Raw genomic sequence first — 25,788 nt, 5'->3', positions numbered from 1 at the left:
CCTGCATAGTAAAGTGAGTAATAAATCACATCCTGTGCATAAACCGGACACACTAACTAATTCTGGTGAATCTAATTAGTCTAATCTAATCTAACCGACAAACTGCTCTTTTGGGCTTGTAGTCACTGCACCCAGAGGTCTGTGTCTGTCACTGATAAGATGGCCATCCCCTTGATGTGAGGTGTGGGCTTCTGTCACTAGTTTACATCAAACAGTAGGGGAACAAAAGAAAGGTTCTCCTGCAAATTAATGACACAGAGGTGGCAAATGTAACTATTTTGTTGTTTTATAGCCCAGTTAGTAGCAGTGTCCTCAGTGAGTCAGACAATTTACCCCTAGATGTCTGATCAATGGCCACCAGGGAGTGGGCAGGGCAGACAGTGGATTGGATGATGCTGGAAAGAGCAAGAGTACTTATAATAGCCTATATAACACACCAGAGACGTCTTGGTTCTGGGTTACAATCCTTTTTGTACAGTCTGTTTGAAATATGAGAAAAGGTTAGAACAACTTTTAATATGTGCGCCCATTGTCATGTGAAATCTGTAGCATGGGAAGCATCTGAAGTGCCGGACAGCGAGTAGCTCTCCTCTCTCTCTCTTTAGAGCGAAGAGCAGGAGCAGCAGGAGCAGCAGGAGCGCAGCGCGGCGCACACGCACCTCCTCTGACCCGTGCAATCCAAACCTCTGCGTCCTTCACGATGTGTCCAAACACCTGGATGGATTTCACAGAAGCGATTTGTTGCTTTTGTGTCTTTTACGCGCCGTCTTAGCGCGTCCTTCGGTGAGAACGAGATGTCCTGGGTGCATTTTCTCCGGAGACTGTAAAGTGCAAGGAAGCGCAGCTCTCTGAAGCCATGTGGAGAGCGGCCACACCGGAGGCAAAAAGGGACTGGAACAGGAAAGCTTTATTGTGAAGATCAAGATCCTTCGATGAGGAAACAAAGAGGGAAGCGATGGTAGAGCAGTAAGTGCGTGAATAACTAGCATAACTAAATTCAACGCTAGGATGATGAAAATATTACAGATATTCCTCAGTTTTATGAAACAGCTGTAAACTGGGCTCCTTCATGGAGAGATGATGCTATAAGGGAAAAATTAACATGCAGGCTCATTTCGTCTTTTAGCCACTTTCTTGGATTATGGCATCCCTTTCTGCCTTTTGCATGAATTTGCGCTTGTCTCTTTAACCTGTGATATTTTTATTCTAACTTTTGAAATCACCAATGTTCCTCATAAATGTTATTTTTCATAATGTGAGGCTGGATTTTCACAGAGAAAACGCATTTTTGAAACGCAAATAATAAAAAAATCATCACGACAGTTATGTAATTCTACAAATAGTGTGGTAAAACCTAAAAAGAATAATTTCTAATTTACGGGGTTGAGAATATTATTATTAAAGCTTACTGCTGAGTGAGTGAGCATCCCCATAAGTTGTTTACTGTAAAATATCAGGACCTCATGGGGTGGTTATGTAATTGCATCTACTGTAGCAAGCTGTTAGGGAGACGGGATTGTGACCAAAGAGTGTTTAATTTTTAATGAGCTTCTATTCAGTCATTTACTTATTTGTGTTGTGGGACCCAAAAACAACAAAAAGCCATAATAGTATTTTGGTCACAGTCCTGAAAGAAGACATATGTGTAGCCTGCTGCATTGTCGCACCACTGATGGCTTATGTTGGGGATTATACAGGGATTTATTTTTATTAAACTGAAAGTACAAACTTTAGTCACGATTCCCATCACTAGATCTAACTCAGGAGAGAGAGATGTGGTGAGAAATTAAGATTTTCTATAGAGATATAAATTACTCCTGGCACTTTATGGAGATTTTTCAGACACTGAATTGTATACTGTGTGAATGAAGAGTGCTTTACCTGCTGCATATCATTAAAGGCTGTGGAGTGTGGAGTGGTGCTGTTCTACTATGGGCAGAAATAAAAGTTTGATGAGAGACACTGGCTGACCTGCTTAGGCACAGTGCATTATGTTCCCATGTGTCAAATATTTCTAGAGCACACAACTGAAAACCTGCAATTCAATTCAATTCTTTGTTGTAAAGTAGAGGTTGCAGGAATAGATCTGTAATGATAAGTTTTTGCTTAATATCTGGTATTAGAGACAATACGGTAAAGGGCATCGATAATTGATGTTCTGTGCTCATCCAGCTTTATTTAGATGGTTTTTGTTTCACAATTTACTTCAGTTTTTTTTATTTATATATCTGAAATGGGTAATTGATAAAAGAATTAGTAAAAAAAATCATTAAGTGATGAAACATTAATTTTTTTAAAACAATAATATCAAACACTTCCTGGTTCCAGCTTCTCCAATAGGAGGGTTTCCTATTTCTCTTTGCTTAAAGTCATAAAAATACATGAACTGACTGTTGGACAAATGAAACACCGGATGATGAAAGATCACCCTGTATTCTTGGACGTTACAAAGGGCATTTTTCATTTCATTAACTACAGTAATTAATAGAGTCATTGAGAAAACAGAGAGAGAGATCAAACCACACTAACCTGTTCCATCCCTACAGTGGCCGCACCTGATCTTCTTGACCCAAAGTCTGCAGCCCACAACTCCAAGCCTCGCCTGTCCTTCTCGGCCAAACCGGTGGTGCTGAACACTCCAGAGGATGAGTGCGACACCCGGACCACTGTCATGAGGTGGAAAACGGTGTTAGCTATTTTCTTCCTGGTGGTGCTTTACCTCATTATTGGGGCGACAGTATTCAAAGCATTGGAGCAGCCTCATGAGAGTTCGCAGAAACTGGCGATTCTTGCAGAGAAACTGGAGTTCTTGGCCATGCACGCCTGTGTAAACTCCTCTGAGCTGGAGGATCTGGTTAAGGTAGGTGGAAGCATCAGCATCACATTAATAATTCACAGCTCTTTTCTTCTGTAGGACCTGGTGAGGATTGACAAAATGCATTCAAATATTACACACCTTGTGCACAGATTTTCAGTGAATTGTGTTTTAATGCAGTATTTTACACAGAAGAGAAAACAATACGCAGTGAAGTTAATGCTGTTGTTTGGACAGCTTTATGTTAGCTATCCCTGGGCCTTGTCACCACAGTGACTGTGAGTAACTGCCAGAGCTTTAACCTGAGGATATTTTTCAGCCATACAACCAAAGTACTAGTTTATTCATACACAGTTATTCTGTCTCCCCCCGAGGCAGTTTTACAGTATATCAACACATTTCCATATTTCACTTATATACTAGGATCCTACAAGACACCACAACACAGTCAACATTGTTTTTTGATTGTATTACCAAGTGGTTATTATTGTAACCATGAATGCAAATAAGGATCAAGCAAACAAATGAAATCATCACACGCCTAATTTGAACTGTACTCTATGAGCCTATGCTTTGTTGGACCTCTTTGGTAGGAAATACACTGGAAACACATCTGTGCTATAAATCATTCCTGACAATCGAGACTTCCTGGTTCCAGCTTCTCCTAAAACTAACACAGTAAGATTAAATTTTAATTTATTTGTATTGCACCAATTCACAATAAGAAACGATCTCAATTATCTAAGACTAAATGATACTGATTTGTTCAACGTTCATTAATTTTAAATAGCTAAATGTGGCTAAAAATAAAAATGCACTATAAATATAAGCATTGAGTGAGTGGTCTTCCAATAAAAGATGGCTTGGCTTCATGACTCTTGGTCTTATGACTAATGGAGCTCACCAACAACCAAACTTGTCATAGTTGATGAAAAGTATTTCCTCCTGGGAAATCTAGCTGGCATAAGCCTGATTATGTCTCTGATGTGCCAGAGCTGAAAAGTCCTCAGGTCCTGGGGGAAACCTATTCATCAACCCTGGCTAATTTTGGCCCCTAGATGATCCATCTCCTGGCACCAAAAGTGTTTCAAAATGCCAAAACTCTTGCATAGTTTGTAAGTCAATCATTGTAGTTAAACACAATATGTTAATAGGCATGTAATTTACACTCTTTGGTCAGAATTAACATGTATGATCTATGTATTTTGTAGTATTTTGATGCCTGTTTGCATTTAATGCAGAATTTAGCTATATTTTCTCTCCTCCCATGGCAGAGTTTATCTGTAAATCAACTGTAATTTTTTAGTACCTCATATTAAATGCTTGCAGCAGTACAGAACTGCTATAATTTATACTTTCATTAGTTTTTATCACCACAAAAATCTCAAAGTAAGTAGAAAACCTCAGGTTTAAAAGTACATGGACAAACCATGAGGAAAAAAGACTGAACTGTGGGACTAAGGATGCTGCCTCCTATATGACTGTTATAATTTTAAATCTCCCTCTCTGGGTCCTGTCTCAGTGAAGCCAAAAGTTAAGTCTTTAAAAATGTCTTTTCAGCCAATTGTTTGTTTTCAGGCTAAGTATGACTCCTGTCAAAGACCTTTCTGCTGAATCTGTTTGTGCTCAGTTCACAAGAACAGTCTACATTGAGGAATCTTAAGCCTAGACCTCAGAAGCCAATGGGATGTATCTAAAAGCAGTTTACTGTCTTCCCAATGCAAAGAAGCTATTTCCCAGATTCTATCTCCCTCTCTTTGTTATTATATGAGACAATAGCCTGATAAACATTTCTGCCCATTCTTAGCTCCATCAGTTCAACAGCCTTTCAAGTAACTCTTTCTCTTCTGATGATTTATTGATATGCAGCTTCAACACAGGTGTCCCACACTCACTTTGACTTAATTATGTATACAAACACACACACATCCACCTTTGTAGACTCCCACTGATCAAAAGCCAGTCAGCTGAGGATTGGGGAGAGATGTGCTCTCAAAGGGGGTAATTAAAAAAGTGAGTGATGTCAAAAACCTAGACGATTCATTGCCAGTCTCTCCTGGCTGTTTGGCTCAGCTTAGAAACAGCCAGTATGGTTTTCTCATCATCCTATCTTATCATCTCCCATGGGCATAGTTAGTTTGCATACAACTGAATGCCAAAGTAATGAATTAATATGGCTGCTTTGGCTGAGAAACAAAGGGCCTGTCTTATTGTGTGATTTGCTAAATGATGTTTTTAGAGGCACAGGAGATGTAGGGTTTCAGATTTTCATCTTTGAAGACACTCCTTTGTTGTATTGATTAGGGATAAAACAGATAAAACACTGAACTCACCTTTGTATACATTTGTATTCTTTGCACCAGTTTTCTGTTTGTTGTCTCATTCTGGCTAGACTTACATATTACTACTCACATATTTTTTATTTGTGTTTGTAGTTTTTTTGTTTTGTTTTTTGCTTACTACACTAAAACATGCCATAAAAACAATGCTAATCAGCCACAGAACAACATTGTTATTCATTTGAAGTCATGATGAATCTCTGATACCTTTTAGATTTGTTTTGGTCTGTTGAGGAAAATCTCTGTTGCTAAACGCTCTGGTATGTTTAGCAGCTTGGTGCTGGACAGATAGTGTATAGTGTATTTAGCAAAAGCTTTCTCAACAAATTGGATGACAATGGTGAGAATGAACCAAAACAATGAAGTTGTAGGTTGTAAAACGAAAACAATGACCTGAAAGACACTAAAATGCCAACATTTTTGAAATCCTCACTTTATACAATATGGTCACATTTAATGAATAGATGAAGGTTAGCTTCAGGTCCAGGAACCTACACACCTTTACTCTGAACCTCAGCACATAGGTATATAAAATATCTTTTTTGTAATATGACAGATCCAACTCTTTAGGCTGTTTGTGTACTTGTGTTTGTGTACAAGAAACAGTTCTTTGTAGGTCTCAGATTACATTCAAATGTTCAACATCATCACTTCATGTCTCTCCACCTTCTAACCTACCATGTCATGTTAACCCTGTTCCATTACATTAGTGCCGCTGCTCTCAGTTTACAACCATTATTAATCCATTTCATCTCTTACACACTCGAGCGTTAATGCTTTATCACAGGAACCAGTCATAGGTTAATGAAAACTCTCTCAGTTTCACTTAGACTGATGGATCATAGCAGACTTCACCCCAACTTTCCAGTGACCCTAAATTGTGTGTGTGCAGACTCGGAAAACGCTGACAGTGCTACTTCAGGAGAACAGTGGGCATTTTTATATGCTGAATTAATTATTCTAGCATTACTGCTCTTTTCCTCATGGTTTACAGATACCACATACAAATAATGGAGATCTTTAAAAAGAGCTATTCCTCCACAAGTACAAGTTTTGCTTAGAACTAGACAATTTTCTATCTTATAATTGGGGAAAAAAAACTGATTGAGGAATAAAAGCTAGTCCAGTAATGTATTCCTATCTAGTTGGTCACATCAGCTCTGTAGCACTGCATGCTGTTCACTGAGGTCTCCAAGCATTTTTCTTTTATTTCTCTCAGTAAGGATTATTGGACCAAGAAATCATTTGTCTTACTGCAGTGATGTGGACTGTGTCAGCCAGGGTACCAGTTTTCAATTGCAGCAGGGTGCACTGATGGTGGAAGATTTCCGAGAAAAAGTGGGTCCTTTATCTGAAACAGAGGTAGACAACAACAGGATTCTCATTTATATTCAATGATGGAAGTGAGTTGTATAAAGCAGAACACAGTCTCCAGCTGATATTTACACTCACTGAACATGAATCTTAAATATGCATTTGATAACTTTACGTAAGATGTCACGATAAAAGAAAATGCGTAGCTGCATGTCCCAGACAAAAAGAAAGTCCAAATACTCACAGTATGGTTTCACCGCAGAAAAACTTAGGATGAGGTCTAAGCAATGTTTTGAGCAAACATGACTCTGTCTCTGGAAACATTGCTGGGGTCACTGCAGTGTACACTTCTCTGCAAATCCAGTACAGCATGACAGAACCAAGCACTAAACTCTGATATGGTTACATTTAAGTTTTTCCTAAAACCATAGTTAAACCATACCCTACTCTCCTTTATTTCCCATTCTTGTTTTTGCATTGTTTGTCCTGGAACAGCAAAAAAGTGAACACAATCAAAACTCAAAATGTTGTGTATTTCGCTTTTTTTAATAATGCAACCCCCTTTGACATATGGTGAAATAAAAAGCCAGACAGACCTGCTCTGATGGGCTATAGTCGTTATGCTGTGACTAGACAAATGCTGTGTAGGGGCGGGAGTTTAAAGAACAGTCAGTGCAGTCAGAAAACCTGTAAATCAGAGTATGAGATTACAAAATATGTATTTGGTGCTTGGGTGCACACTCACTGTACAGTATCTGTAGTGTTGATGTGCTTGGGTGTGTGTGGCTCAAGGCTTTACAGCTCCATATGTCTGTGTTTAGCTGAATTGTGTGTGTATGCGCTGGTGTGTTTTACTATTCTCTCACCTCTTAGGGCACATCCCAATTCCCTTAACAGATTGTTCCTTGCTCATTGATCATGCTTTCCTCAAATTTTATCCTTGCATCTTATGTGGAGTAAGATGCAAGTGAGGGAAACACGGATCCACGGAGATGTACCACCTTTCCCGACAGAGTGGGAAAACAGCTCTATTTCCTTCTTAAGGGCTCGTCATGCTTAGCTCAAACAGGCTCAGCTCATGTCACACTTTGTACCCTCCAAAATACTCACTGACACTCACACTCACACACAGAGTCAGCCAGACACCTGGGCAAGACTAATTAATGCAATACAGCCTCAGCCTGTATCACATCAGACCCACTGTCACACTCTGCTGGGGGCAGCCAAAATAAGCATCTTTTTAAATAATGATTTAGAGGATAAAACACAGGCAGGATATTCATAGTTAATGTCTGTCAGTCTCCAACATGGATTAGCTTATTAGTCTAATTGTTGTTTTTAGTCTGAAGGAGGATTGTCGAAAATAGGCAACTACAAATATAGAAAATGCTTAGTTTTATCTCTTAAATTGTTTGATTTAAACTCTGCAGGCTGTAAATGTGAACAAAATTCATGTAAACACGGTGGGTTATATCATGAAATCCTGTTACAAAACTATTAAACAAGGAAGCTGCAGGAGAAGATTATGTAGTAAATGTGCTTTCCTTTCTACTGTGTTTAATTCCCACTGCAGCAAGTGGTTTCTGCTGTCCGAGCAGGTGTGAACCCTTCGGGAAACTTATCCAATCAGACGAGCCTCTGGGACCTCAGTTCCTCCTTTTTCTTTGCTGGAACAGTTATCACCACTATAGGTAAGAAGAGCAGTTTCTCTGTATCTGCTTCTGACTTTTGGTCACAGTTCTTACATGCCATGCTTTGACAATACATACAAAATCTAAAGACATTAACTTTTTTAATGTCAAAATATTTTGGGTTGAATATTTGTCCATTTACAGTCCATTTACAGTTGTTCTGCATGGACAAAGCTGCAGGGGCACAGTGTCATTCTGACCATTTCACCATAAAATAGCATTTCCATGCAAAATGATTCTTGCTAAATTACAGCTCTTTGCATGTCACAGATGAGCAGCACTCGTATGATTTCTCTGACTATGTTCTCATTAGCTCTTCTTTACTGTATAATAAAAGCCCTGTAATTGAGCTCAGGCTGTAGCACTGAGACTCCAACAAACTTCCTTCATGCTTTTTACACCATCATTCTCTCTCTCTGTCACCTGCAGCTGTAGAAGCTTACTTATCAGGAAAAGGAACATCTCTATCTCTCTCACTGTCACACACCACACTCTCACATATACAGCCAGTCTGACAGCTCTTCTGGCTTTTCCAAGTGGACCTTGGCAGATTAGTGCGTCTGTTCAGCGGGCTCAATTTCACATCTCCAGCATCCTGTCAGAGCTATCCCTCCAACTGGAAAGTGTAATACCTTGTAATAACATTCATTAAGTCTGGTTGGAAAATTTGTGTACTAGAGTCGTGTGTAGCCAGAGTGTCATTCTGATGAATGCTGGAGCATTAAGCTGCATCTCAAATCCTACTCCAGAACCTTTCCCTAGTTTTCTAGATTTTGCTGCACTGCACCAAGCTTGTACTTTTCCCTGTTCACCAAAAAAGGCAAAGATGAATTGGCCATAGCGTGCGCGCACACACACACACACACACACACACACACACACACACACACACACACACACAAACACCAGCCTTTAACCTTAAAACAAAGTCTTAACTCTGAAACAAGGGTCTGAGAAAGAAAGTGCTGCAACCAAATGTACTTACTTTCCTTTCCCAAAATGTCCTCACTTCCATAGTAGTATGATCTAACTGGTCCTCACAGAGATAGAGGATAGAGACACATACACACATAGTCTTATCTGGCTTGTCCAAACCATTTTAGCATCTGAACTCGCCTTCCTGTTGGGTTCATTTCATGCTCCCTGATCTTGTCAGAGCTCATTCCTCAGTCGCAAACTTTTTCAGCATTGCAATAACTTCATTTTGCCATCTGTTTGGAAAGTATTGTATGTGTGCTTTTTCATGTGTTGCACTGTAAGTTTTCCCTTTGCTTACCTGCAATTGAATATATTGACTCTCCATTTTTCACTCGGGTGCTGCAGTAGTAAAGTTGAGCCTGTTCTGATGTTTGAGTCTAAGATTTTGTGGTGTTGTCTCATTAAATGAGCCATAGCAGACTGTTTGCTGAAGCAGAACAAACGGCAAGCTCTAAGTTTTTAATTTTTAAAGTACATAGATTTGTTTGCTTTTGTGGAAAACTCTAGAAAAGGTAAAAGAAATGATTGTTCTTCATTTTTTGTGCCTTGCAGAATGTTTGAGCTGTGGTTCTGCAGCAGAAATCTCACTCCCAGATGGTGTTTTTGATGCTTGGTGTTTAGGTATAAACAATGCATAATTGCGTTGCTGTGGCAAGCATAATTTTTTCCTGATTGGTACAAAATGTTCTGAGGCTACTGCTTTTATTCAAAGAAATATTTTCAGCGAAACTCCCTGGATAAATTCTTTGACAGTGCCCAAACTAAGAAATACAGTATGTATGGGAATGAAATCAATTTCCCAAGAACTTCAGAAATAACAGATTGAGGTGCTTGAGAAAAAAACATTCTTATTTATTTTATCCAGGAAATAAAGTGAATTAAATATTATATTATTTGCCTGTCCTGCCCTCTCCTGGGAATAAAAGAAGTGCATTGACAATTATTCTCATTGCATTTCTCCTGGTGGGATTCTCCAGCTGTTATAGAGTAAAACAGATCAAATGAATTATCCCTTGTTGTAGGTTACATTCAAGAGTAAAACTAATTAATTTAATGGTGTTTAACCAAATATGGTGTTTAAACGTTTACATTTTTTAAAATGAAAATGAAGTCTAAGCAGAGCAGAATATTGGTCCAGTTTTTTGGACAAATATATATCTTCTTTCCAGATGTTTTTCATGTATTTATAAGTAAATTGATTTTTCCTGCTTTACCACTGACAACGGTTAAGTGGTAGAAAGTATCTATTTAAAATGTTTTGCATGTTCACATAACCATGTTGTTTCTCTTTTTATATCATATTTGATTTAATTGTCTCTGCATGCATTCATTTTAAACTAACACTTCCCATATTAAAATTAATCCCAATTAAGTGACACATCCCAAAACTACAGTTTTATTTTAAATATTTTATCAAAGCCTAAGTTGCTTTTCATATCTGATATTATAATAGAATTCAGAAAATAATGATAAACTGAGGACAGAAATAAGAATTTATCAGTTTTATTTATTGTGCAGATTCAAATTTTAGGGCTGCTATTATTTTGTTTGTTGTTCAGAGTTGTTAAAAACTAATTCAGCATCCTGTCTACCATTGAACTAATCAGGACTAAGACTTGATTGACAGTTTTCCTCACATGTAGTGTCACCCTACTCCAGTCTGAGACTAGCAAGTCATTAGAAGGCGCCCTGCAGCTCTCATCCTGAGACAGATGAATGTATTAATAAAGAAAAGTGGTGTCGTTTTTTATGCAGACCCGTAATGAAATCTTGTATAATGAGGCACATATGTTGAAAGTGTGGAGTCAGATTTATGTACAGTAAGTCACAGGTTGTACAGGGGTTTGTTTAGCTGGATAGAAACTTCATTAGGTCCCATCTGCAATTCTAGCTGCACATGATAATGGGTTTGTAGAGAAGATGAAAGGCAGCAAACCAGCAATGGACTAGCATATGTCTGTGTTTCATTCATAGGTCCATCTGAATCATGCTGTCTCTCTTCTTTTTTTTTTTTGGTGTTCCTTCCTTCATTTTTCATCCACACCAGAGCAGAGCTGCTGGAGGACAGAGGGAGTGAATAATGAACTCTTGTCTGAGTCATGCTTCCAACTCTCACCACTGAAATTTCTCAAAGCCATTCTGTCGCATGTGTCAGATGTGGAAAGTTTTCTTGTCTACAAAGATTAGTTTAAACTTCTGTTAGATTTAATAAAAATGCGGTGTACTTTAAAAAGGTACATTATGTGTAACAAATAAAAAATATACAGTATACTCTGACATAACTTCCTTGCACCTTTAGAGAAATGAAGTATTGATGATATTGCACACAAACATTACAGAAGGATAAATAATATTATAAATAAAAAGCCCAACCACATTCCTTCAGAAAAACAATATGAATTTAAAATGTCTATAATTTAGGACAATAACATACATATTGCTACACTGCTACCTTACTAAGGCATTATGAGTGCCTGTCTTTTTAAGTAGGCTAATTATTTCTCTCTTCTTCTTTCTGTCAGGATTTGGAAACATCTCTCCCCACACAGAGGGAGGACGGATTTTCTGCATAATCTACGCTCTGATGGGGATTCCTCTCTTTGGATTCTTACTGGCTGGTGTCGGTGACCAGCTGGGGACCATTTTTGGGAAGGGCATTGCCAAAGTGGAGAAGATGATTGTGGTGAGCTTGTTTTTGTCTGTGAATCATTTGCACATACGTTTGCTGTACCAGCAGGCAATGAGCTGTTTTAATTTGGCATCAGACATATAGTGCACAGGCACCTGTGAAGCTTTAATGCCAGCAAAACTCTTTTAAAACAACGCAATACATATGAGTCAAATTTACACTAAATATTACAGTAGAAGATTTACATTCAAAAATACAGGGAAAGAAAATGCAGTTGTTTTTTGTTTTTATTTTTTTTTGGGTTGCCATGTCAACAGACTCCTTGATAGCAAAATGAAACGTTGACATTTTGTTTCAGCTTTGAAAGACTTGGTTCAGTAAATTGGTTATTTTAGAGAAATATTTTCACATTTAGCAATGAAAATGCTTTTTTTCTGCCTGTTCTTCTGAATTTACTGAACTGTCCTTTGAGTGATCTTGCAATATACGAACAGCACACATAGATCAATGCATCACTGAAATAACAATGACAGGCTTATTTACTACACTGCAAGTCAGACATTGACTTCTCATAATATCCAAGTTCATACAGCAAACACCTACAAACAAAAACATATGTTACAGCTCAGCAAGAGCAGCTGGACAGCACATTTGTCATGCTGGACATGGAGAATATAAATGGTCTATGCTGCACAATCTGGTTGGCACTTAGTCATTGAGTTTCTGTTGGAAAACCAAAGCAGTCAGACAGCTGCTCAGTGCACAAGTCAGTAAGTACGATATCTGGTGGGATGAGCGCCCAGGAGTTGTTGCACCAAAAAGGCAGTTAACTGACCGAGGCCGACGGTATCTTAACATCATAAAACATTGTATCTGATTGTAATCAAGTGTCCATAAACATATCCAGATGCAAACTACATAATTGATCAGATGGACTGTGCAGGTAATTGATGACTTGGTCTAAATGGAAATAATTAGTAGGCAAAATCATATCTGTATGGATTACAGGTATGCCCTTTGTTTGCACAAACAGGAAAATGTCAAACTGAGAAGAGACACTATGATCCTAATGTGCGTAAATCCACTCAGAGCTGAGACATGTTTCACAGGGCCAGTATCTAAAAAGAGCACCTCTAAATTATTTCATTATTTAACCTAAATTTGTTGTTTTGTGTTCTTGTAGCATATTTGTAAGGGCTGATTACAATCTCTGATTTCACTATAAGAGCCTCAGTTTTGAGTATAAAACACTGACAATAGCAGTGATTCAGGAAACTAATTCCCAGAGAGACCAGATAACAGCAACAGGGTAAATTATGAGTTTGATTCATTACTGCCTCTGTGGCTTCTCTCCCCGGGGAGGAACAGAGATTTTGACAGCTCAAACAATAGAACTAGATAAATTAGATAGAGGAGCTGCTGATAGCAGTGCTCTGCAGTAAAGATGCTGACTGAGAAACCACCTCAGCTTCACCAATCCCCATGGAATACATTCATGTGTAGTCTTCAGCTAATTTGGTCCTGCACTATAAAGCTCACTGTACATCTCTGTAAACTCCATACGACTCAGCCACTTAGCACAGTGCACCAAGGACATCAGACATCACAGACAGTGATTTGAGGTCTGTCTGCTCTTTATGCTTCCCCTCAGAGGCACTCTGCTTCAGGGTTACATAACTGGAAGGGAAAAGGGCACGAAACACAGGGAACCAGCTGAAATCAGTCACCTCAAGTAAAACGGAAGCAGAGAAACAACAACCTACCGAATGCCATGTGTAACTGCTGTGCAAAATGAACTGTGGATTCCTGGGAAATGAAAATTCTCAGACTTGCAGCTGATAGGACAGGCTGTAGCTGTAAATAATCTATTAGGATACCTGCTACTACAGCATGACTGCATGTGAAACATCTGATCTGTGGATAGTACAGCACATGTGAGGCATGTCAGGTCACGTGCGGCCTTTCCCTGGGTCGGGTGTGCATGGCTTGGCAGCGTGATGTTTGAGATGTTAGAAAACAGCAAATGTATTCCTAGAAGGAGGTCTGGGAAAGTGACTCGTGCTATTGTGAACAAAAAGCCTGTGGGAAAACAGACGCAAGAAGGCAGCATGTCTTGAAGTGTTAATTTCCTGTAGAATAATCTGAGGAACTGGCTACAAAGGCTACAGCTTTGTGGAATATACAGAAGAAAATCTTCACATTGAATAAACACTATTTTTACAACACTTGCTTCAGGATTGTTTTTCTACACAACTAATCATTAGATTGAATGGTAACACAAAGAAATCAACCTTTCTTAAACCCAGGCTTACTGTTTGCACTCCTCAGTTCCCCTTCTCAGTGTTTTTTTCTCACGCTCCTTTATTTTTTTCAGACTTACTTCTCTCACTCCCATTAATTAAAAGGTATGTTTTCTGCAGTATTCATCTTTTTCATCCGTAATTCCTTTACGTCCCTACAGAAGTGGAAAGTCAGCCAGACGAAGATCCGCGTCATCTCCACACTGCTCTTTATCCTGTTTGGGTGCCTCATCTTCGTGGCCCTGCCAGCTGTCATTTTCAAGCACATTGAAGGCTGGAGCACTCTCGAGTCCATTTACTTCGTGGTCATCACCCTCACCACAATCGGCTTTGGAGACTTTGTCGCCGGTGAAAAAGGTCACTTGGGTTTCTTTCTTCTGCATTTATAGCATGTCTTTCATTTTTACACTGAGCACCCAGTTTAGACTGTATTTATAGTCAAGTTATTCCTCAGCCAGCCTGATTCAACAGATGTCTATCCTCAGCCTCCCATTGACCACATTCTGTGCTTCACCCTACATATATTTGGATTTGTGTTGTATGTTTAGTGCTCCCATCTGGTAAACCACAATTCTACTCTTTTCTACCAGATCCCTCAAGGAGGCTATGAATCTTTAGTTGTGAATCTTAAAAGCACATAAAGATTTTCCACATTTATGCATAGTCATTATATCACAATATCTAAAAAATATTTTTTTTCTACAGTAAACATAAGAATAAGAAAGCAAAAGAGACAGGCATAGAGGAACTGGGCCTGTGTGACCGAGCAGAAAGTGTTAGTTTTCAGTACGTGCTCAGTGGCCAAAAAGGGAGTGGCAGATGGGGAAAATCACAAACACTTAGCTGTTGGATTAAAATTCCCTGAGCAGGGCTAATGATTATAGATTAGATTACACCACCTGTGCCAACACCAGTAGTTCCAGTAAATTAAACAGCCTGAGTCTCTGCGAGTTAAACTGGTGCTGTAATGGGAGGTTATCTAACTTCACAGTGAGCAGCCGGCCTGTGCTGCTTCACGCCAGTTTAGAGTTGAAAAACTCATCCATGGGTCCAGACCATGGTGAGATCTGAGGGAGCATTTTAATGCACTGGAGGTGATGTTTGCACATGGAGAGGACTGATATTAATAGGTCATACAGCTGATGTAACAGGGATCCATGTTGACTCTGTTGGTTCTTCAGAACTACAATAAATGAAAAGCTCATGGCCACTTAATGCCAGTGCTACAGCAGAAAGGTATGGCTACAAATTAAGCTAAACTCAAAATCTCAAACTAATTCTGTTCATTTTTTTTCATCTCAGAATTACACAGTTTGGTAAGTAACGCATGTAACCCAGGATGATGTAACAGACTTGTATAATCCACTTGTTTTGTCTTTGTTTCTGTAGGTGGGTCAGAGAGTCCAGAGTACCTGGATTACTACAAGCCTGTGGTATGGTTCTGGATCCTGGTAGGCCTAGCGTACTTCGCTGCTGTGCTGAGCATGATTGGAGACTGGTTCCGGGTCATCTCCAAGAAAACTAAAGAGGAGGTAAATGATGCTGTGCTGTGAGTTATGTCACACTGGAGGTGACACAGGTAGACACCTGTCTTTTCACCTCTTGCAGCTTTATTTTCAGTTCCTGGAGCTCACTGATCAACATCCAGTTGTCCATTTGAGAGCTAAGCCTAAATTTTTCCCCAAGACCAAATACTGCAGTTTAAAATCGTTCCCAAATAGCCTGACAAGCAGAGAGTTGTTGTTCCTCATTTGGCACAGCAGTGTCCAGCCTACAACCTGGAGAGCGTTTGATTGCTACATGATTGAGCTATTTCTCAAGAAACAGGCCTTGTCAGAGCCATGAGTCACAAAATTAATCACTGTTAATGAATAAAAAGATAAAGAGAGAGACTCTTAAGGGACTCAAAGTCTCACACCACTGCAAGGCCAAGCGTGTGGTTGGCACAGACCCAACTGCAGTAATGCTAATGATCAAAGATTAGAAACCCTCTCCTCAGATAGTAGCCTATTAGCATAATGCATAATATACTGCAATATTGTTATGCACAAAGGTTAAAGTTTCAGTCTGATTGAAATGAGCTGCATGACTGTTTCTACAGTCTTTCTACAGATTAAATTTTAGTGGCACACAGAGCAACATTTGCTCCCTAACAACCTCACATATTGTTGTTACGAACATTCAAGTGAGCACAACATAAACAAAAGTACCTGTAATAAATGTCATTAAACTAGCCATTAGTTTTCTACAAAACATGGTGACCATACTAAGTAATAATTAGTTCAAACTAGTATACGATAATCAATTAGCTGAAAAGCCAAGACAGTGTTTTTCTGAGGACCCTATGCCTGGTCTCCATGAATTCTCTGTCTTTTGCTTGTCTTTGTGAATTTGATAGAATGAATTATTCAAACAGCACTTTCTAAATCTTTCCTCCAAATGGAAGTCATCCATCCATCCATCTTCTATACCCGCTTTTTCCTGAAAGCCAGGGTCTCGGGGATCTGCTGGAGCCTATCCCAGCTCTCTCTTGGGTGAAAGGCAGGGGTACACCCTGGACAGGTCACCAGTCCATCACAGGGCCACATAGAGACCAAATTGAAGTCATGAAGACTGAAAAAAGAGACCTTGAGACAGAAGGTCAACCACTGAACACTTTCACACCTTAACACACCTAGAATCGCCTGGGGTGATCCGACGATGATCTGATCCTTTTTTGATATTAAAAAAAAAAAAAAAAAAATCACTAATAGTTGCACCTGCACTCAACCACTTCCACTTAACCCTCGCAAACCTTTACCTCAAGGATAACTAGGAGCCGATTTAATACTTCAGGCGAAGAAACAGGTGTGGTCGCATCTGTTTCCCCTCACAGTCACAGTGTAATAGCTTGCAGTGTTTTCCAGTTTACGCTTCAAGCCATAAATCTGAAGTGATGAATTTCCATCCTGGAGTAAATGCCGTCTCATACAAGAGTTAGATTAAATGTTTGGTGTATTTCCAGTGGCTGCTGCTGAGTAATAAGATACCTTGCTGTTCTGGCAGGTTTATTATTTACATATAAAACGGGTGGAGAGAGAGCCACACAAAAGCACTCTCCAGCATAAGCCAACCACATGTGAAGTCTTATTTTCTTTACTTTGTATACTGCTAAAAGGGGACAGGGCTATTTGGTAGTTTGCAGAGAGAGTCCCTCCACGGGCATAATTAGGAGCTCTACAGAGAATTACATTACGGAGATGGAAGGTTTCAGTGGGAGGCTGGGGTCTGGGGGAGGGGCATGAGGACAAACACAGAGAAAGTGAGAAGAAAGAGGATACAGCATGTCCTGAAGTGTTTGTGTTCTAGTGTGTGTGCACACATACAGGCATGCCATAAATTTTAATGTAAGAGCCCAAAAGTCTGCTTTAAACAAGCAGACGTCAGAGCCTAATGAATAAATAAACAGACTGGTGTAAGAGGCATAATGCATTATGAAGGTGAGATCAGTGGTGTGTTAGCTCCTCTCCTCTCAGTTGCTTCTAAAGGTCCATAAAAACACACACTGTGCTGAACAGATAAAGCTCCAGAAACGTGGGCTTCTGGGTCACTGCTCACACACAAATGTAGTTTCTTGTTTATTGCTTGAGGCTTGTGCGTTCAGGTTTAGAGTAAACCTCCACAGTGAAGTCATGGAAAACATCAGTAGCTGGAATTGCACAGAAGGTGGAAATTAATTCACAAATATGAATCTGCTCTTGTGTCTATATTCCTGTACCCATATAACTCCAGAGTTAGCACAGAGAACAGAATCTCCATTTATTTTAAAGAAGCTATAGGAACCAAGCAAGTGTGCTTCTCAAAATCTGCAACTATTACTTTAAATATTACTATTCGTAATTAAGTCTAAAGACTCAAACCAATGCTGAAGACAGGTAATCAATAACTAACTCCCCAAAACATTGTGCACAATTATTATTTTCTATTTAGATTTAATATCGTCACATTTGCTGTTGACCTTTATAATGAATGAACATTTACTGCAAATAATAGTCATATATTTCTTTCATGGGAATCACTAACTGGAGAACAATCAAGACGTTGAAGAACGCTCAGGGTGAAAGCTGTTAAACATTTGTCTAAACTAATTAATGGGCATGACGTTTATGTTTGTCTGAACTCCATTAATTACTGGTCAGCTCTTTAGGGTTGAGTGGTCAGTTCAATTGATCTGTTCTGTGTGACACCACTGAAAACAGTATTTGAAGCTTCACATCACATTTACAATTTTCAACAACATGCCTCTGGGGTGGGAATCTTTAGGCATTGCACAATTCGATTCGATTTTGATTCGGCGGCCCAAGATTTGATTAAAAAACAATGAATCGGTGCTAACTTACCACCTGTTAAAACTCCACCGCCCTTATTCGTGTCAGAAACTGTATTTCAGAATGTATTTCCAAATATCCTCAGCCTAATTTAAAAAAGACAGACCAACCATATATCATTTGAAAGCAGAAAGCCTCACTATTCCAATGGTGTAAACTAATTTAGGACTGAATTATCACAGGGACAACAGTTCCTTGATGTTTAACAAGAGTACAAACACAGCAAGACAGTAATTCTTACCTTTGCTGATGTGTACAGATCCACATATGTTCTGAAATGGCAAGTGTTGTAATTAGCAGAAAGGCTAGTTATATATGCTGTAGTTTTTTCATAAGAATCCAGTGAACCAAATGGCTCCAAGTTTTCAGTCCAACAGATATATTATGCTTGAGACAAAGCCATAAAACCATGGTCCTTCATTTTTAGCTCTCATTAAAAAGTTTTAATTCCATTTGTTCTCCGGTTGTTTTCGTCATTTATTTACCACAAATAGGCAAACAGACGGTACACTTACATTTTGCTTGCCCCTGCGAACAAAATAACCACACACCCGAGCTGTATGTCAAGTTTTAGACCTTCAATCAGTACAAAAACCAATGGCAGTCACATTTCACAGGCAAAACCCACCCAAGGGTAGAACAATGTCTACTGACAGCAAAATCAGCTAGTCGCATTGCTTGTCAATGATGATTGACATATGTTGTAGCCAATGAAATAACGTTTCCAACGATATGACGCACTACGTTGCTAAAGGGCGGGGCTTTAAATATTCCTGCCTTCTGACAGGACCGTTGCCCTGAGGACGCTGGTGACGCATACGGAATGCAGAGGGCGCAGCGTACAGGAGAAACAGCGTGACGTCACAGTGGTATATGGGACGTCTTGACTGACGTTTGTGACGATGACTCAGCACAATAAGAAGACACTGTACAGCTAACATTTACTGTAAAATGCTAACGACGCTAGCGTCAGCTTGTGGCAGAATAAGGCTGTTCTGAAGGAGGACTGTTTGTAGTCCGGTAGTGATAAAACGTGTCTGACGCAGATTTTATTCAATCAAATATTAAAATTGATTAGTAACGTTTCCTCGTCGGTTGACAATCGTTTTAAAGTGAACAACAAAAAAGGTCATTTTTTCCACCTTTATTAAAAAATAAACTCGCAATACATTTCAGCGTTATAACGTTAGTTCTTTAACATGTGTGCTTCACAGACAACAATAAATTACAATTCCAATCCAATAAATGTGCCGAGGAACAGGTTTAATCTAATCACCTGCAGGCATCAATCTTCAGTCTCTCTCTGCAGGTCGGGGAGTTCCGAGCTCACGCAGCTGAGTGGACGGCGAATGTGTCGGCAGAGTTCAAAGAGACCCGGCGGCGACTCAGCGTTGACATCTATGACAAGTTCCAGCGAGCTGCGTCCATAAAGCGCAAGCTGTCATCCGAGCTGGGCATGAACACGTCCATCAACCAGGAAATGACCCCTGGAAAGAGGACACTGTCGGCCAACCTGTGTGAGGACAGAGAGACATACCCCAACTTGACTCTGTCTCTCAGTCCCGTCCCAGGGACCCTGGCCAGGAATGGTAGCCTGTACCTGAACGGCCTCAGCCCGGACTACGCTGACCGGAGGGAAATTGCCATCATTGAGAATCTGAAATGAGTAACAGCATTAAAATGAGATTTACAGGAATGAGTGAAACACAACTGGCATCAGACAAAACACATATAAACTTGTGCTTTTTGACCCATCAGTATTAAGGTACGCAAACACATTGATCAAGTGGATTTGTGCTCCAGACGCTGAGTGAAAACACTTGAGAGTCACTCAGTCGTAAAGCTCTGTACTTTCACATTCACACACAAAACCCTACAGTGTGATACTTCACAGATTTGGCTCGTTCTCTGGAGGAGCTCATTACGTCTGTGCCAACATGATCGACAGCTGTGCCTGTGACTGAGTTTCAGACTGGAAGAGTTTGGATCAGAAGCATGAGTTTAACAAAATCCTCTCATGAACAGGAAGGAATTGAAAGCCCACACTGAGGTTGCAACACGCTGGACTTTTTTTTTTTTTTTTTTTCATATATCACAAACACACCTGTAGACCCACAGAGATACTGAAAGTCCATCCGTTGAACTTAGAAAGCAATAGATGTATCTGTGTTCATCTCCTGCTGAATTTCCAGAGGCTATCCTGAAATCTGCATCAGATAAAGAGGATCCTCACTGCTGAAAACACTCAATAATGAACCCAGCAGTCCTGTGCTAATACCAACGAATGTGGCTTTTTCTTTTAGTTTACGCTTCTTACGGGATGAATTTCTATGCCTTGCATCAGTCCACCCTCACTAAAGAGACGAATGTTGACTTTTCTTTGCTCCTCCATTCCTCTGACATTCACTGTTTCGCCCTATGGAATAACACTCTTGTGCCTTATTGAAAACCACGCTGAACACGTGAGTATGGTGGTGCATGAAAGACTGCAAAGTTTTATCTGTCCACTCATAGCTGTTATATATAAGCACAGTAGTAATAATGACGTATTTGTAGGTTGCATTCTTGAAAACACAATATAAAGAAGAGACAATGCAATGAGGGGACGTGGACACCGAAACTGTTAACTCATTTTAAGGGTAAGTGAGTGGAGAACATGGGACACCTGGGAAAATGTCGCCACTGTCTGCCAGTGCATTTTAGGTATTTACTACCACTCTTAATGTGCCAGGCTCAGCCATCTAACTCCACTCTATCCTGTACCAAAGTAATAATCTTGCTTTTCTGACAGAGCAATCAAAGAGGCATCTTTAGTCTGATCAAAAGACCGAGAGTGCTTTCTGTTATTTCTAAACCCTGTCCTGTGGGTTTCTACAAATTACACCCACTGTTGTGCTTTTTTTCGTCAAAGTGCAACTTAGATCTTGGTGCATCAACATTTTTTTTTCAAATTGGAGACAAATCCCAACAACTATCGTAGAATAGCAATGAAAGATCTGGGGGCCTTCCTGCTGTTCATGATTTCTAGAGTTGGGGAATATTTCTTCTGCTGATAAAGATGAGATCTGTTATGTCCTGTCAATACTGAATGTACACAACCAGAAACTTTTATTCATACACAGTACACATTGGAAACACTCCAGTGAATAAATTGTCTCAGAAATAGGAGGATTAAATGCCAGTGTGCAGCTGGTTTGGTGTTGATGAAATATTACAAAAACAGCAAGAATGTCAGTAAGGTTGGTTGTACTGCACTCTGATTCTTGATACTAAATATACATTTTGATTTTTACATTTTAAATGGGTCTAATTTTTTTATTCAGAATATTTCTGAAAAGCTGGCTTTCTAGAATTGTCCAAGGTCATTTTAAGTTGTGACATCTCCCATTTGAGCAGATTGGATTGTGTGTTTTTAATGTTATTCAGTTTGTTTCTGTCTGGCAAATATTCTGTGATGGTCAATACATTTGATAGTGCCAATTTCAGCATGTAGCATAACAGCACATTCATAATACAGTGTGTCTCACAAGTCAGTATGTCATGTCGACCTGTTCTATCAAATGTGTATCGTTTAAGGGGTTTTGGGTGAAAAAAGAGTATTGGTATGTGTTGTCCTAAAAACTGACTTTTTTGACGTTTTTTGTTACAGTACATCTCAGAGAAATAACAATCTGTATAAGTTTTTCCCTTAACAAAGCATCAGCGGGTTGAATGATACTTTGAAGATAAAACAATTTTGTGATACTGAAAAGCAATCAATAACATCAGAACACTTACTGTATGTCATACTGACTTGCAATAGACGATAAAAGGCAGACTACTAGTACATTAATCTTGAGTGTCCTGGGGGTGAAGCATGTTGTAGTGCAGCTGCTAAGAGCAAAAGCCCCAAAAAGTTGTTCTATTGCATGTTCCCAGTCAGTTGTGTGACAGACAGCTGACCTGTCCCTGAATGCAGAAGGTCAAGAAGTGCTGCCAATGGTGTGTTATATAATATGTCTGGTCATGTAAGGTCACACGTGAGGATAAGTGTGCACGAGCGTGTGTTTATGTGAATGAATGTGTGCATGTCAGTGTGCTTTGAGGTTCGGGGGAAACTGGTTTTATTTTTACCCACACGTATTTTCACATGGCATCCTCTTCTTTTCCCAGGGTGTCAGTTATTTGATTAAATCTCTGGCTCATATCAAAATCACAGTCTGAGCATGTTGAATGTATTTATCCATTCACGACAGCAGAGAGGAGCCTCATCATGAATGTAAGCACACTTATGATTTAACCTAGTGATTTAGGTTTGCAGAAGGAGCTCATTTAGCTCAGTCTATGTTAAAACAATTTTTAGAGCCACTGGTCTTCATTTATTAAAAAAAAGAACTTGACATGACACCCAAGATTATGTACAGAGTCATAATAGTGTTATGTGATTTTGGAAAATCATTCATGTACAAAAAATCATATAAACCACAATTTTGGTTTGAATTTGGTCATTTGCCCCAAATGTATGCATGATAATCTTTTTAATGAGGCCAAGTGTGTTAAGGAACATTTCTCTGAAATGTTTCAATTTCCAGTAAACCCATCTGTAAACTTGTACATGTAAGGAGTCATGTACAAAAGTGCACATTTTAAAATATCAACATGGTTTCAGCAAGTATCGCATGTTGCTTTAAGTGTTTATTCCCGTTTTTAAAGATCACATGTCTTTATTTGTTGCTCTGGTTTTAATAACAGTATGGAGACCCTGTGTTTCCATGGTGTTAATATGTTAATGTGGGTATGTCACCTGGACACATGACAAACTTTTCAGAAGGTATAGAATAAAATATTTTACATGCAGAAAATGTTTTCCTCCAGCTTTTTCTTCTTATTTAATGATTATTGCAAATTGTGTAATTCATATTTTTTTCCAAATGTACTTCCATATATTTTCCAAAGACCAAAAAAGGCAGCTGGTTAGTTCTTTCTCAGTGCTTTATGAATTCATCAGCACATCTGTGGCACTAAGCCCTAAACCCAGAGTTTCAAAATAAAGATGTAGTTTGGCTCACAGGTGTATAGTTTCAGTTTTTAAAAGGCCCATTGGTTTCCCAAAACAGCTGGGAAATGTAGTAAATATGTAGTGCACATATTGGGGCCTGTCTTCAGTGGCCAATTAATACACATTAGGGGCTCTTGTGATTATTCCTGACAGCAGGACGATGCCCATGTTCATAGCACTGTAAAAACAATAGTTGAATGTAAACCATAATTTACTGTATATTCCATTTTAGCTACAATTAGAAAAAAACCCTGTATCATTTGCTATTAAAAGTCAGAAGTGTCAGTGTATCTAGAATGTACAGAAATGACTTTTCATAATAAGACCCTTACAAGAGTTACATAGCATTTATCTCAGCTAAACAACCTGCAGCAGACTGTTCTGAGCAGTACAATAATAAAGAAGACAACAGTGTGATAATCACACGACAGGCGCCGTTTGATAATGGACTGGGGCTGACAAACCGATCTGAGTCACGGGTTACAAAATGTTCTTCATGCTTCACAAGCACAGCATGGAGCGAGAAGGCCGTCACTCATGAGCAGTTGCATAAACACCTTCACTTAATCTGTATATCTTTAGCTCACACATTTTGTTGTGAAGATTTTGTTGGCACTGTTTGTACAGTTCCCTCACTCTGTCCTCTGCTTTCTTGTGTACGAAATCCAGAAATGCAAAATGCAAATGCAACGTAAAGTCAGTCTATGACGGCTTTCCTTAATGTGAACTGACAGGTTACTTAAGGACTCTAAAGATAGACAGTCACATTGCTCATCACCTCGCAGCTTCTGCTCTGTCAACATGCAGACCTTAATTTTAAGCGCATCCACAGATCTTGCATTACGACACATAAGACACGACCCAAGACCCTTCAAAATGGAGCCAGTATGATTCACAGCTGTGAGCTGAGTGTAGACCGAATTTTTGATAGTTTAAATATGTAGAATGTACAGATTGTAATGTAAAATAATGCAAATGTATAGGATTTGGTTTTAGGAGATTTAAGTGAAAAATGCTATTGTGAACATAAACAGTATATCTATTATATATATATATATATCTGCTCTCTATGCATCAACTGTAACAGCACTTTAACTGCTTCAGGTTTACTAAGATTCAAAGAGGGAGATTTTTCTGTATCCAGCAGGCGAACACAGAGCCTGCCTATTTGGAGACTAGTGGGTTCATTAGTGATTCTGTCTGCTGTGACATCAGAACAAAATAGTGACTCAGCCACCTACCAGCACTGAATTGGGCTGGAGAGGTACATGGAGAAAGCGGCAGTGAGGTAACTGGAACTGAGCGTGGGTGGAATGACTTCATGTGACAGGTCGTCTGCAGACTGTCTGCAGTTCTGCAGTATTCAGCTTATAATTGGCCACATAATGTATTTTCCATTTAAATGTTTTTTTTTTTCTGTTTTACTTTCCCTGCAGCTTTTAATGAGTACTGAGCCAAAACCTAGTTCCAAACTCAAAGGACTGGAACATTTTGGGAAATGTGGTTAAATACAGTAAATATACAACCAGAGCCAGTGGCATAAGAACAATATGTTTCAAGCACGATGCCTCTGAAAAATTCCAAAGATGGGAGCACCTTATTTTGGCTGAGCTTGTAAATGAGTTAATCCCAAAACCAAGTGTAAAAGTCAACCTGACAACAAAGAGCAGCTCTTTAATCCAAAGGGGAATGATTTAAACTTTGACCTTTTGCTGAATCTAACAGTATTTTCCAGTTGTGTCCAGGCTGTTGCAGATAGGATATCCTCTCACGCTGGGAGGATGAATGTCATCCTGACCTTTGCTGCTTCCATACTCCCTGTGGAGCACGAATAGATGTTTAAAAAAGTGTCTTTGATAAATAGTAATGACAGCAACCCAATGATATGGCCTTTAACATACCTCATTTTTAGTGTGTAGCTGAAGATACACAAAAGTTGCACTATTAATATTATTGATACTACTATGGTTTTAAAATGAACCATTTTTATTGATGATCTTAGACGGCCATAAACTCTAGTCAAGGCTTTGTGTTTTACAGAAGTCTGTATTTCCCTTCGCTATAGCCTTTAAAATCCTGCTGAAGTTTGGGGAGAAGCTGAAGCGTCTCTAATAAGAGGCTGTGCAGTGAGTTTTTGCCCAGGGCATCAAAGTTGACTTCACAGGCTCAGGTCTGGAAAGATTTCGCTTCCATCAGACATTTGTGGTTTGACAGCGCAGATGTCAGGGTGCATCTCTGCCCTTGAAGTTTTTTTGGAAACCTTTTCCTGATCTGTTTCTGCTCTGTCCCTACGGAGATGGGTTGAAAGAATATCGCA

At 39.3% G+C, this 25,788-nt stretch overlaps 1 protein-coding gene across 3 annotated transcripts; it reads left to right on the top strand.

Annotated features, from left to right (window-relative positions):
- The first annotated feature begins 442 nt into the window (after positions 1-442).
- kcnk2b (potassium channel, subfamily K, member 2b) lies at positions 443-23,274 on the top strand. 3 transcript variants are annotated; one of them, XR_003296347.1, is made up of 8 exons: positions 443-966; positions 2,547-2,860; positions 8,042-8,159; positions 11,660-11,820; positions 14,228-14,423; positions 15,456-15,598; positions 19,743-20,895; positions 20,990-23,274. XR_003296347.1 is itself a non-coding variant. In XM_026318612.1 (7 exons), coding segments are annotated over exons 1-7 (1,290 nt in total). In that variant the 5' UTR covers positions 443-965; the 3' UTR covers positions 20,100-23,274. The 3 variants fall into 3 exon arrangements, 2 of the variants coding, with proteins under 2 accessions (XP_026174397.1, XP_026174398.1); XM_026318612.1 differs by having other exon boundaries at positions 19,743-23,274; XM_026318613.1 differs by having other exon boundaries at positions 443-970; positions 19,743-23,274.
- Positions 23,275-25,788: the final 2,514 nt, after the last annotated feature.

The sequence above is a fragment of the Mastacembelus armatus genome, chromosome 24 (genome assembly GCF_900324485.2).
Source record: "Mastacembelus armatus chromosome 24, fMasArm1.2, whole genome shotgun sequence".
NCBI lineage: Eukaryota > Metazoa > Chordata > Actinopteri > Synbranchiformes > Mastacembelidae > Mastacembelus > Mastacembelus armatus.
Note: the sequence above shows the minus strand (reverse complement) of the source record. Positions and strands in the feature narration are given on the sequence as shown.